The sequence below is a fragment of the Syngnathoides biaculeatus genome, chromosome 2, assembly GCF_019802595.1.
Source record: "Syngnathoides biaculeatus isolate LvHL_M chromosome 2, ASM1980259v1, whole genome shotgun sequence".
Lineage (NCBI taxonomy): Eukaryota > Metazoa > Chordata > Actinopteri > Syngnathiformes > Syngnathidae > Syngnathoides > Syngnathoides biaculeatus.
Window position 1 is genome coordinate 34348997 of NC_084641.1, and position 13106 is coordinate 34362102.

Here is a 13106-nt window from a genome sequence, read left to right on the forward strand (position 1 = left end):
TCAGTTTTCAGTGTTGGGGGAACTCTGCATGCATGTCGCCTTATGGTTTGTAGTTTTTTCTTTCGTTATTTCAGCTCTTGTACTGGATCATATTTGATTTTGCAATTTTTCCCATTTATTACAGATTTGGATTGTGATTTTCCCAAAATTCAACTAGAATCCCAACCTTGTGACTATGAGACCAAAAGTTTAAATTAGTCACTCTTGACGCCATTAATTAAAAACGAGCATCCTTTTCATAACATGACGAAATGGAAGGCTTTTCTTCCTTCCAGGAAGCAAAAATGCCCTCATTTCCGTTCCTACTTTGTTACAGAGCGAGTGAGAGGTTTACAAAAAGAAACCGCACCTGTGCAATCATGACATGTCTATGTTATCTGAGAAAAACATTTAATGTTAAAGGGAAAACCCTGAGCAAAACTGAAAAAATAATCTTATCATCCAGGACATGCTAGTTTACAGCTGTATCTTGTCATGACTCAAATATAGATCTACACTTTACATCTTATTATTATCTGTTTAAGTACATAAGAGTCAATTCCATAGCTATTGGGACATTAACACAAAGTGTCTGTGAAGGGTTTTTCTTCAAGCAAAGAATTCTTCACTACGGTATGTTGCAGCGCAAGCGGACATGAACAATGAACTGAACCATACACTAAAAGCGAAAAAAAAAGATCCTGAAGCCAAAGAAGTGTAATGTTATGAAACGGCCAAGTCCGTTACCTGACCTGAACCCAATTAAGCATGCACTTCGCTTGAAGACAAACCTGAAGGGGGAAAAAAAAAAACAATAACAAGCAGGTACTGAAAACTGTTGCGCAGGAACTGAAAACTGTTCCACTCGAGGCCTGGCAGAGCATCAGCAGGGATGACATCCAACATCTGGTGATGTTTAGTTGTTCCAAACACGCAGTTGCAATTGATTGCAAAATATTTAAAAAGTTAGTTTGCATTATGATTGCTAATCTATCCTATTGCTTTTGATCCCTTAAAAAGTGGGAGGCATCTGTAATTCCTACAATTTTCATGTGATTTGGATGTAAAACTTGCTGTTAAATTACATATTATTCATTTCTCATCCAGTGTGATGGTGTTTGGAGCCATTATTACATTTTTGTCTTTATGAACCACTACCGTGTATTTGAAGTTGAACAAAATGTTTCCGAAGTGCAGAATATTTTATGGAAAGCGGGAAGGAATGCTTTTCACTAAAAATAAATGTTAAGGCAACAACAACAATCCCCACTCCTACTGTCATGTCAATATTTTTAGCTTGAAGGAAACTTTGATGGGAGTGGTTTGAAGTGTCCCCAGAGTGCATAATCACACATTCCACCTGAATAAAATATTTAGTTGGATCTAAATTGTAGAAAAGGTTTAGAATTCACAAGTGAGTAAATGGAAGAGTCAAAGTTTATATTGACCTTGGAAAAAGTGGTTTGACGTGCCAAACTTCACTAAGCAGTGCTCTCCTAAGCGCAAGCCAATTTGTTTTCATAGTAATTGTAATCTCCCAACATCCTGTTTGCATGAAATTAAAGACATCTGTAAGTGAAAGAAAAGGAAAAAAAAATCCCAATGACTTTAATGAACATCCTCCAGTGAAGAGACAAATACACTTTCACCTTCAATTTAATATTCATTTATTTCAAAAGGAAAACATACAATTCAATAAATATTGTGGGAACAATTATCGTCAAGGTGACATTAGAACTGGAGAAAACATGAAAATACACGCATGCAGGAGACAACAGGAAATCAAAGATTTGGGTCAAAGCTCTGGCATTAACTTGGACGTTTCAAAAGTTACGTTACGGGTGCATCATCACCTGTATTTGTAAAAAAATAGTTCAGTTGCTTTGCTCGATCACTGGCCCTCAGCACAGACATTTTTTAACATAGACCCTGTTGACGCAACAGCAGGGGTGTCTTTAGGTGCAAAAAAAAAAAAAAAAGAACAAATTCTTTCTGCTACCTTGATTAATGACCAGCTAACATGTTAACTGCACTGTACATTAAGGCAACGTTAGCACTAGCTGCGCTCTCCTGGAGGTGTAAAGTTGACCCTTATTAGCTTGATAGTTAGTGAAACAATCATAAAATACACCACTGGCTAGAAGCACATGGAAAATTGAAGAGTTTATAAACTGGCAAAGCTAACAACCTGTGGCCTACCTCAACATTTGGTTCAACTAATTGCTACTGAAAGCAAATAACCTCTCCAATGTTAATTGTTAGTAAAGTAGGGAAAACAATTATTTGTTTGAGAATTATAGGCTATATTCTCATACTTAACGAATTCGGTTAGCGCTTATTCACAACACGCGTCTGTCTCTTTAATGCCTTACAAACTGCACAGGCCACTTCACCGTTGCCTGTTGTCAGAGAATCGTTGCATATATTCCTGTACCTTTATGCAGGGTGGTAATCTACATTTGTATGTTTTACTTTTTAAATATTAGCTTTTGCTTCTTGAGAAAATAGAGACTACAGATTTCACAAGTTACTGTCTTTGAGACCTAACCAGTTAGTTGTCAAAACTGACTGCCCAAACAAAAAAAAAAGATAAACATGAGAGGAACTTTAGTGCAGGAATAACACATAACGACTGAAATAAATATCTGCTAACACCACAGAATGGTGCACAGAGGATGGAATGATGGACGGTCCCGATAGGATGGAGCACCCCCATATCTTTGGTACCTTGGAGATTGCTATCACATGTTGACGTGCTCATATTTCTCAAGAAGAATCCTGAGGCTTAAGGAACTTCCATCCATCCATTTTGCATACCACTTATCCTCACTAGGGTCACGGGCGTGCTGGAACCTATCCCAGCTATCTTCGGGCCTGGTCACCAGGCAGTCACAGAACACACACAAACAACCATTTGCACTCACATCTAAACTTACGGGCAATTTAGTCTTCAGTCTATCTACTACTCATGTTTTTAGGACGTGGGAGGAAACCGAAGTACCTGAAAAAAAACCCATGACAATTATTTACTCGTAGCTGCAGGCTACACAGCCTAAACTTTGTTAAATGTTAATGGCAGGATTGCAGGAATACTGCGATTAGCATGGGACCACTTGAGGGTGTACCCCACCTCTTGCCCAGAGTCAGCTGCGATAGGCGTGCATACGCAGTATGGAAAAATTGATGAGTTGCTGTCAAATTATTTCTTCTGCATTTTTTGCCATATAAAATGATTAGATGAATTGAAACCAAATCGATCACCAGTTGACTCTTCGTGTTACCAAACATTCATTCAAACACCCAATCTTAGTGCAGACATGTTAATTTCCAGAACAACTGATCGTGGGATAGGGACACCGTTATACACCAATGACTTCACATGACACAACATGTACTTTAGACGGAACAAACAAATCTTCATTGTGCAGGGCTGTCATGTGCTTCAGTTGGTGCGACAAGACAATTGAAGCACAGTGACAGTGTGTTACTCCGAAGCCATGTGAGCAAAGAAAACCGAGCCAACCAAACACATCTGCACGTCTTTAACCCCACCCAACCAAAATGTCATGTGTTCTGATGAATGTCCCCATGACATCACTTCTCCATCTAAGTTCCTGTGGATTTGGCCTGCATCTGCTTTGCCCTCCTGCAGGAAGCAGGAAGTAAGCCACTTCCTTGGCAGGTATCACACTGACAGATAGGTTCCTCGACAGCAGGGAAGGGGTCTGTGCTGAGAAGGAGACGATTTTGAATTACTGGTGCAGCGTATTCCAGGATCTTGCAAATAAATTGAAGCTTATGAACCCCTTTCCATAGACAAAATGGGTCTCTCTCATGCAGGAAAGAGGCATTCCAAATACAATCCTGCTTGCTCCATGCTCAGTCCCCATTACAATCAGTATATTCTTGCTCAGTTTGACCAGTCACATGACAGAGCAACTTCTGGCCTTGTCTTTGCGGATGTCTGATGCGACAGCTGCCAGGTCGGGCCTGCCGGGCATATGTGAAATCCTCTTGCTGGAGCGGGCGGTCTTGCTACGCTTGACATTTTTGCTGTTTTTGTTGATGCAGGCCAGTGTGGCCAAATGGAAAATGTCCCGCACACTGTTCTCTGATTGCTGTGCCGAGCACTCGATGTACGGCGCTGAGATCTGCTTAGCCATGTTGGAGCCCTGTGGAGGAAGGAGGTCAGTATGGTCAGTGACGTGTGGGAAGGTTCTGATTTTCCAGCTTAAAAGGAAGGCTACAAAAAACAAGGATTTGAATAATGTACCATTCCAAACTCAAGTGTACCTGGTCATAAGACACGGGGGTCTGCCGGTGGCTCGATAGCTCCACTAGTGTGTTCAGGTCAGTGCGTAGGTCTGACTTACAGCCAACCAACAGTATCTTAGTGTTGGGACAAAACTCCAGTATCTCTCCCTTCCACTATGGAGAAAGAAACAGTCTCATTTAAGTACACTGAACTGGTGCAGTGGGTAATATATCAAAAGTCTGCTGGCCCTTCTCGGGAACCTATCTGGATTTTGAGGTGCAAAGGTCAGAGCTGCAACTTCCTCTAGCTTCACAACCCTATGAACCCGGGAGTGTTGGCAGGCTACAAATAATCTCCTTTTTTCCTTCCTGCCAACAACGGACGATCTGTGATGGATGGAGTTTCTCTCAGGGCTTTAATCTGAGGCTAAAGTGCCTCAGGCCCAGGTGACTCAATCAGGGGCTCAAGTTCACAGACAACTAAAAAGCGAATGGTACTGCACAATGACCCTTTGAGAATACACAGCTCACCTGACATACACTATAACTGCGACATTCACACATTCTAATAATTTTAAAAAGGCAGTTACTATTTAACTTTACAAGTGATAACTGCACGTATCCCTTAGTATTTATAGGTTTTTAGTTTGGAAGTCTTATAATCACCCCCCCCCCCCCCCCCACACACACACACACACACACACACACACACACTTCGAGTGCACTACATGTATTTCATTGACAAGAGAGGCAAGATTTTCAGAGCACTCAGCGACACACCCACAGGGTCTAGAAGCTGAAAGAGTGCCTGAATTCAAGATAATTTTGAAGTCTGATTACACTTACTTTGCAGTTTTTCATTGGAAGGCTAATTAACAAGTCTCTTCTCTGTGATGTGTCAAATTTACAAGCCATTTTTTTCTCCTTTTTGGTTTCAACATACTGTTCAGTGCTTTGTATCACAAAAACAAACCAAAAAAAAATATATACCTTTAGTGCACGCCAGCAAGTATAAGTACAGTGGTACCTCTACTTACAAAATTATTTAGTTCCGGAAGTTGTTTTGCAATGCGATTTTTTTTTGTAAGTAGAAGCGCTTTTTCCATGTAAATATCCTAATCCGTACCAAGGCCCCCCCCCCCCAAATAAGCATTTGAATACATAATGTAAAGCATAATACAAATTATGTTCATTTACCTTTTCCGGTGAGAGACTCTGCGAAGAAAAGGGTGTGTGACAAGCAAAAGGTATTGTTGGGGACGCCGAAGGAGGCAAAATTTGGACAGCCGAGAGAAAACATACGAACGAATGTACGCACGCACACAACTTAATTCCACTAAAGTTTCTTGGGTACCAGAGTGAGAAAGGTGAATAAACAACTGAAACACAAAAAAGTTGTACTTTACCAATGTGAGCCAGCGTGTGACAAAACATATGAAATAGTGACGCTCAAGTGTCCAAGAGAAACGAAGAGCATCATGGGTTAAGATTTAAGTCCCTCCGAGCCAATGGGATGCTAGGAAGATCCTGGACAATAGCTAATGGGAGAGCAGCTCCATCGTCTCATATTCAAACCAAGATACAGGATGTTTACGTTTGGTGGAATTTGGCGGCTGCAAATCCAGTGCCTATTTTTTCCCTTTCGTATCCTGATTTTTACTTCATAACTAGAGACAATATCTTTCCCAGGAGGAGTTTCGTAACCTTAATTTTTCGTTACAGGAGATGTTCTTAAGTAGACGTACCACTGTATAAACAGTAAGTATATCGTATCAGGAAGGATTATGTTTAAAAAACAGATCAGCACATTGTTTTGGGGAAAAACCCTTTTCATTTTTTGAGCAAATCCATTTCCGAGGAGCAGACATGCCACCAACCTAATGACCAATGTTTTTCATACACAACAGCATAATATGTGGAAGTCAGCCCAAACATCCACAATCACCAAATAAAAACCACAGCAGCTCCACAGTTCCATATCACATTTGTGGAAATTTGTCACTTCTTTCTTTTCAGATAGTCTAAGTAACCGGGTGCTACACCACTTAGTAAAGACCTTTGATCTAGATCAATGTAAGAGGTTTCTTACCAGAAGATAAAAAAGAACTAAACCCTGTATCACCATCACACTAAGAAGGGCTTAATGAAGAGACAATTATTTCAAAGACAACTGACCTTCTTCAGTACGTTGTCAAGTGTTTCGGGGCGACTGATGTCAAAGCAGATTAGAACTGCGTCTGAATCTGGATAGGAAAGAGGCCTCACATTGTCATAGTACGGAGAGCCTGAAAGAGAGAGAACAGTTACATACATGTGTGTTCATGTATGTGAACACATCACACAGCTTCTTTTAAAGTGTATTGAAAATAAAATGTAGATATTCTGTGACACAGATTCCTTCTCCATAAATTGTGACTTTTGGTCATCATTAAGTCCAAAATTATTGATCTGGTAGCTTTCTTCATCTATGGCACATTATAGAAAACATGACCAACTGAGGCAAAGACATTTCAGTTTGCTGTTGAAGTTATTTTGGGATCAACCAATTATAGATCAATTATCATCAGGAAAGAAAAAGGAAATCAGCCTCTATCGACCCTTTTTTTTAGCTAGCAGGAATAGTGCATTTTTTTAAGCTAAGAGGAATCATGATTTCATCATTTAAGGGAGGATCTTATGCCGAATCTCCAAAAACGACGATCAATGTATAAAAGAATGCACTTCAGTTTGTTAAATGACATAACCCATAGCGACCAAAGGAGCAAAACAAATCGTGGAAAATATGTGCTGACTATGACAAGATGCTTCTTGAGAGAGAGAGAGAAAAAATAACTGCATAGAAAAAGAACCTCAGAGTGAGAAAACTACTCCCTCCTCAAATCGAAGCCATATGCGATGGAGACGCCCTTTCTCCCCGACAGAATCATGGTAAGGAAGTACTGGGGGGAAGGGTGTGCAATGTCAAGGTAAGTCAGGATCACATGACAAGTTATGGCCAACCACACAGAAACCGGTGCCAAAAATCTGGAGAATTTTGTTATGGTAAATTGAAGTCTCCCTTGGGATGTCCCTTTCCAAACACTGAAAAGGCAGGAATGCACGCACACACACACACACACACACACACACACACACACACACACACACACACCACACACACACACCTCAGTCTCTTAATTCAAAGAATCCTGCGGCGGGTGGCTGAGGGCATTTAAACAATCCATTCTTCATTTCAAGCAAAATAAAACAGGTGACACTGGCTGATGGATACATAAACCCACAGTCACCCAATGTCACATGCTCTATCATGTGACATTGGTGGGCTGCTCATCCTTTGTCGGTGTGTACAAAAAAAAAATGCAGTATTGTAGTACACATAACAGGCAATAGTTTAAGTTTACATTTGTACAAACACTCTCCAAATGCACTATATGGACACATGTTGAAACATTAAAGGGTCTCTACCAAATTATAATTTTCCAAAATGCTAGAAATCAGTTCAGGGTGTTCTCTGCCTCCTGCCTGTTGACAGCTGAGATAGGCTCCAGCACTGCTGCGACCCTTGTGAGGATAAGTGGCTAAGAAAACTGATGGATGGATGGACCTAAATCCAAGAGATCGACTTGAGGGTAGCTAAGAGCTCAAGCTCTGATTTATGAATTTATTAAGGGATCTTTCCATATAGCCATAAGTGCTCACTGCGGAGAACTTTCCATTTATTTATATTTTTTACCAGAATAAAATATACCCCAGGATGGACTTCTCTGTGGTATTGGAGGCACTCTTGGCAGCATGATCAAGAAGTGGATAACTGTGTGTTTATGTTGAAATATTATGGGGGTGTGTGATGTGTGAGGCGATCAGCGCTGTTGCACTCTGGTTCCACAATAGCACTGTTTCCAAATGTTAATCGGGGAGTGGGGGTGGTTGGGGGTGAGTCGGTTCTGTGAAAGCATTTCCACCAAGCGCTCCAGTTCAGCTTGCCGCAGAACAATATAGGGCATTTCACCGATCTGGTTGATGTTTCCACCACAGGGTGTGCAGGCTACGTAGCGTTAGCTGTGTCAGCTCCGCAAATATTTTGGAATGACTGCAGAGCGACGCAATGTAACCTACGAAGAATTCAACAAAGAAGAATGCAACTCAGTAAACTAAAGCCAAAGATGGATGGTATCCAGAATTTGGTGTTCTTTACTTCTTCATGTTACATTTATTGTTATTTTACCGCACTGTCACAATAGAATGATTAATTTCTATAAACCAATCAATGGGTACCATACCGTGTCAGATGATTGGTTTAGCTACCTTTGACTACTTGAAAACAAAAATAGTTCAATAATAAAAGGACTTAAAACTACACGGGTGGATGGAAAATGTGCTTTGGTGTCTCACACGTTCAATGTCATGCCAGAGACTACACAGAGCACATTCCTCTCATGTCGTACTCGCCACATAATTGTGTTTTAGAAGAATTTTTTTCCTCCTAATCACTCTCTGCATGTGGGTCATTCTGGGAAGACATCCATTATATTTTTAAACATTTCAGTAAAAGTTCTAACTCTTAGCTGACAATATTGTCTCTTTATGGCAAGGCGGAATTGGGGATCAACCGCAGGAATTCATTTCCCATCTTTCATGGCTGTCTCATTGAATCACGACCACATCACATTGTTTTTCAATGTTTTTGTTCTTCTCCATTCTTCAGTTGCTGGAACCATTCACTGCGAATATAAGACCCCACCGTGACTGAAAGGTCGAGAGACACAAAGACAGTAGACCTAGAAAAAAAATGCTTTTGGCAAACTCGTGAAAGGAAGAAGAAAAAAAAAGTTTGGGGAGATTACACCAAGAAGAAGTTGAGATGGGAAAAGGGAAATCAGACCCCTTCATCGTACTGGTTTTCACACCAGCATAAACTCACAAAAACAGAAATACAGACCCACCCAGGGGGATGTCATCTAATAGCTGCTGTCATTGTTCTCAGAGGACCTGTAGATCTAATAAGATTCATACTTGGTCTTGTCTCTATTTTCAGGCTTCTTTTCCTTCACAGCAACTGCAATGACAAGTTCCACATTACCTCAAATGACCTGACGCTATGATGCTAGATTATGCATTTAACCCCCAGTCCATCCGACTTTCCTGTAAACTGGCTTGGTGACGTGGAAAGTGTGTGATCTAATACAAATAGACTGTCCTGGAGTTAGCAACAACAGAGGTATGGAAAGACCTGCTGTTTTAATGGATAGCTGAGCTTTAGCAGAGGGGCGAAGAGTGTGTGTGTGTGTGTGGCAGTAATAGGTGTTGAACCATCTGTAGCAAGAGTGATGGGTAAATTCTGCAATTTGGGCCCACAGTGCTTATATAATTACTCAAACATGACACAAAGAGTACTATTTGTTAATCCTGACATTACAAACAAAGACAAGAAACAATAGACAAATTGATAATGAAACGCACCAAAACGGCAGGCAAATGTTTAACTCATGTTTCAATACTACCATTCTTCATTTGCATTTATCTTAACAGTATACACAAAATTATTCATGGTGTTTGCAAAACTCTGACGGGGTTTGGTGGGTATGGGGTGGGGGCAAATCAATGGAATTTTCTTTGTGTGTGAGTGCAATAGTTTTAACAATGCTGTTCACAATAAGGTGAGGCTGAGGGCACCGGCTTTTTTTTTTTTTTTTTTTAAGTCTACTTTGGGTTCTCTAGCCAATTGGCTAATTCAACCGTGATTCGATTTGCCCGTACAAACAAGGTAGAACTGGTGAACCACGCCACTTCAATTTCACCCTGCGAAGGATCCGAACTTGTGGATACAATAGGGTTCTTTATCCACGTTAAATCTAAACCTTTAATCTGAGGAATGCCAGACATGCAGCTCTAATTTGAGCCTCAAAATGTGACCCATTGCCAACAATGGCTGTGTACAGGAAGGGAGGATATTTCCAGAAATACATAATGCTGTGTGTGTGTGGGGGGGGGGTCCCTACTTTGACCTTGGCTCATACTGCAGGTGTTCACACAATGTAGTAATTCTCATTAAAATGAAGTCTACAAGACGACAATCAAGGATTGGCAAGTGAAAGGCAGTGCAAACTATCAAAAGTCGGCCTCAATTATCTGAATTTGTCCTATCTCACACTCTTATCATAAAAGACACATTATTAGATTTCCCAATAGGTCACAACAAAGAACCCCCACCATATGTCTGAAGGTGTTTTCTGGTGAGGGCGGGGTTTGTGTTTGACTTGATTTCTGTGTCCTGCTCTTTATCTAAGTGCCCTCTGGTCTTTGTTTGAGCGCACACAAGGACGGCGCGTATAATAGATCGATAGGGCGGCCAATGCTCAATCAGCAAGTGTGTGGAAGATTTGGTGGGTGGGGGGTGGGGGGGTTAAATTGAGATGGGGTGCCATCTCACAATGACTGATTCGAAAGCAAACGCCTTCCCAAACACACACACACACACACACACACACACACACACACACACACACACACACACCACACACACACACACACACACACACAGTTCTATGAAAAAAGTGAAAAGAAAAATGGTCTATGGGCAACTGGCCAACATAGCAATAAAACGCTTTCTTTTCTTCGCCTTTCGCAAGTCACACAAACAGTGGGCGTGAAGGAATTTCAAATCTGAGAAGTATTTGACAGATGTTTCGTCTCCTATTCCCCTCAAGGAAAGACGTCCTACCTACGCGCCGCTTACTACTTCGAGAAAGATTCATGGTTGCGGCCTTGTCTCTTGGAGGCAAAAGAATATTTTGAGGTCCAAAAGAGGGAAAAAAAAGCTACTCAACCCCCCACTGAGGAATTCCAAACCCGAGAAGAGCAGCAGCTGGCTGTCTGCTTGGCCCCACCCGTAACCATTTCCAGAACCCCCATCCCCACTTCCTCACCTCAAATACGCATGCAACATATGCTGTACCGTGCCTGATGACTGAAGGTCTGCTAACCTTTCCACTGCTCAGGAATTGACGGATGAGTCTGTTTACACACCCCCCCCCCCCACACACACACACAAAGGATGCTGTGGCTAAATTCGCCCATGTTCAGTCTACAAATGAATTAAATAAAGAAGAAGAGCCAGTACATATGTTGGAAGCCTTGACTTTTCCCAAAGCCAGGCAGAATTCCAAGTCTGTTGTCCAGATGTATAATGGCCAGAACGCCTCATTTTTGTTTCCCTACTTGGGCTCTACAAGTTGATCCAAATAGATCAGAGTCATTCATCCATGCATCGCGAATGTCCTGGAGACTATTCCAAGCTGACTCTGAGTGAGAGGGCAGGGTACACCCAGAACTGGTTGCCAGCCTATCGCAGGGCACATATGATCATATTGGCATTTAATTTGAAAATGTAAATACTGTAGTTTGTTCAGGGTACATGTTGGACCACATCAGGGGAAGACTATTCATAGTGAATGCAGTGAGGTCAATTACAGGAAAGCTTGATGACTCTGAAATTGCACAAAACCACAATCGTGCATGACATCACATGCGACATTCCTCACCATACATCTGTTTAAGTTTTGCTAGCTTTGCTTTGTGTCTCTCCTCCCCCTTTTTATATACTGTAAAAAAAGGGATCAACCTCAACATAGGCCCAATGCAATAAAGGTAAGGGGATGCCCATCAAAGCTTAAATACTCCAGCATCAGCATACGCACATCATCAAAGCAAAGATGGACCACTTTTATTTCATCTCCATTAGTTCCCATTAAAGGCATTTGAAAGCGATTTCACCAGAAATATGCACATGACTCCAGTTGTTACCCGAGGTGTCCCACAGGCTGAGTTCGATCCTCTGTGTGTCGATTTCAAAACTGGCTGTGTAGTTCTCAAACACAGTGGGGACATAACTCTGCCAAAACCCAAAAAAAAAAAAAAAAAGTGCGCAAGGTTAGGACGTGAATCACCGCATCCATGCAGAATCAAGGCATGACGACAAGCAGCATGTCGCTGAAGGTTCTTACCTCAGGGAAGCAGTCCTTGGCGAACACGTGAAGCAGCGCGGTCTTACCGCACTGGCTATCTCCCACCACCACGATTTTACACTTAACACTCGGATTGGGATCCATGGCGGATTTCAGGGAGAGTTTCTGACATGGGCGTCTTTCCTTCATTGATTCCCGCCTGGGAGTGAATATGATTTGAAAGAGAAAAAAAAAGGAGGGGGCTGGGAGGGGGGGGGGACAGTCCGACACGTAGTTCGTGAGAATGTTTGACGCCGCCTGGCTGACCAACTCCCCGGATTGTCCGAGCCTGCTTGTAAAGCGGTGCAAACGCCTCGCGCACACTCTTATAGGGCGACGGGAACCAATAAGTGTCTCCCCTCCCTCCTCCTGTTGAACAAACTCGGGCCTCATCTGCTAGCATTGCGAGCCCCATCGCACACGCAGCACACACTTCAGGGCTTTCTGCTATTACGACGCCCCCTCCTGGTTGGAACTCTCCAATTTATGAAGGGTGAGTGACGTCATATGTCAAGGATGAAGTCATGTGACTGAGTGTAAATTGCAGCCAATATCTCTTGTATGAATATTTCCATTTCTCCTTTCTGTTTCTTTGCCCGTTAATGCAAATCAAGTGACTGAAAGGCTTCCTTGACCACATTCGAGGGCATATTAAAACTACAGGTAGTCCTACTTCAGTTTACTCAGGTAGTAAATGTGGAAATAGTGATGCTGAAATGTACACAAGTATAAAAGTAAAAAAAAAAGCAATTATAATAATCCATCCATCCATTTTCTTAGCCGCTCTTTCTGACCAGGGTCACGGGGTATGCTGGAGCCCATCCCAGCTGTCAACGGGCAGGAGGCGGGATACACCCTAAATTGGTTGCC

At 41.9% G+C, this 13106-nt stretch overlaps 1 protein-coding gene across 1 annotated transcript; it reads right to left on the minus strand.

Annotated features, from left to right (window-relative positions):
• Positions 1-1629: 1629 nt before the first annotated feature.
• Positions 1630-12707, minus strand: rnd3a (Rho family GTPase 3a). The gene is made up of 5 exons (XM_061802354.1): positions 12237-12707; positions 12037-12124; positions 6409-6518; positions 4273-4407; positions 1630-4151 (listed from the first exon to the last, which is right to left on the minus strand). The coding sequence occupies exons 1-5, from the start codon at positions 12627-12629 to the stop codon at positions 3903-3905; spliced, it is 975 nt and encodes a 324-aa protein (XP_061658338.1). The 5' UTR covers positions 12630-12707; the 3' UTR covers positions 1630-3902.
• Between the last annotated feature and the right edge of the window lie 399 nt (positions 12708-13106).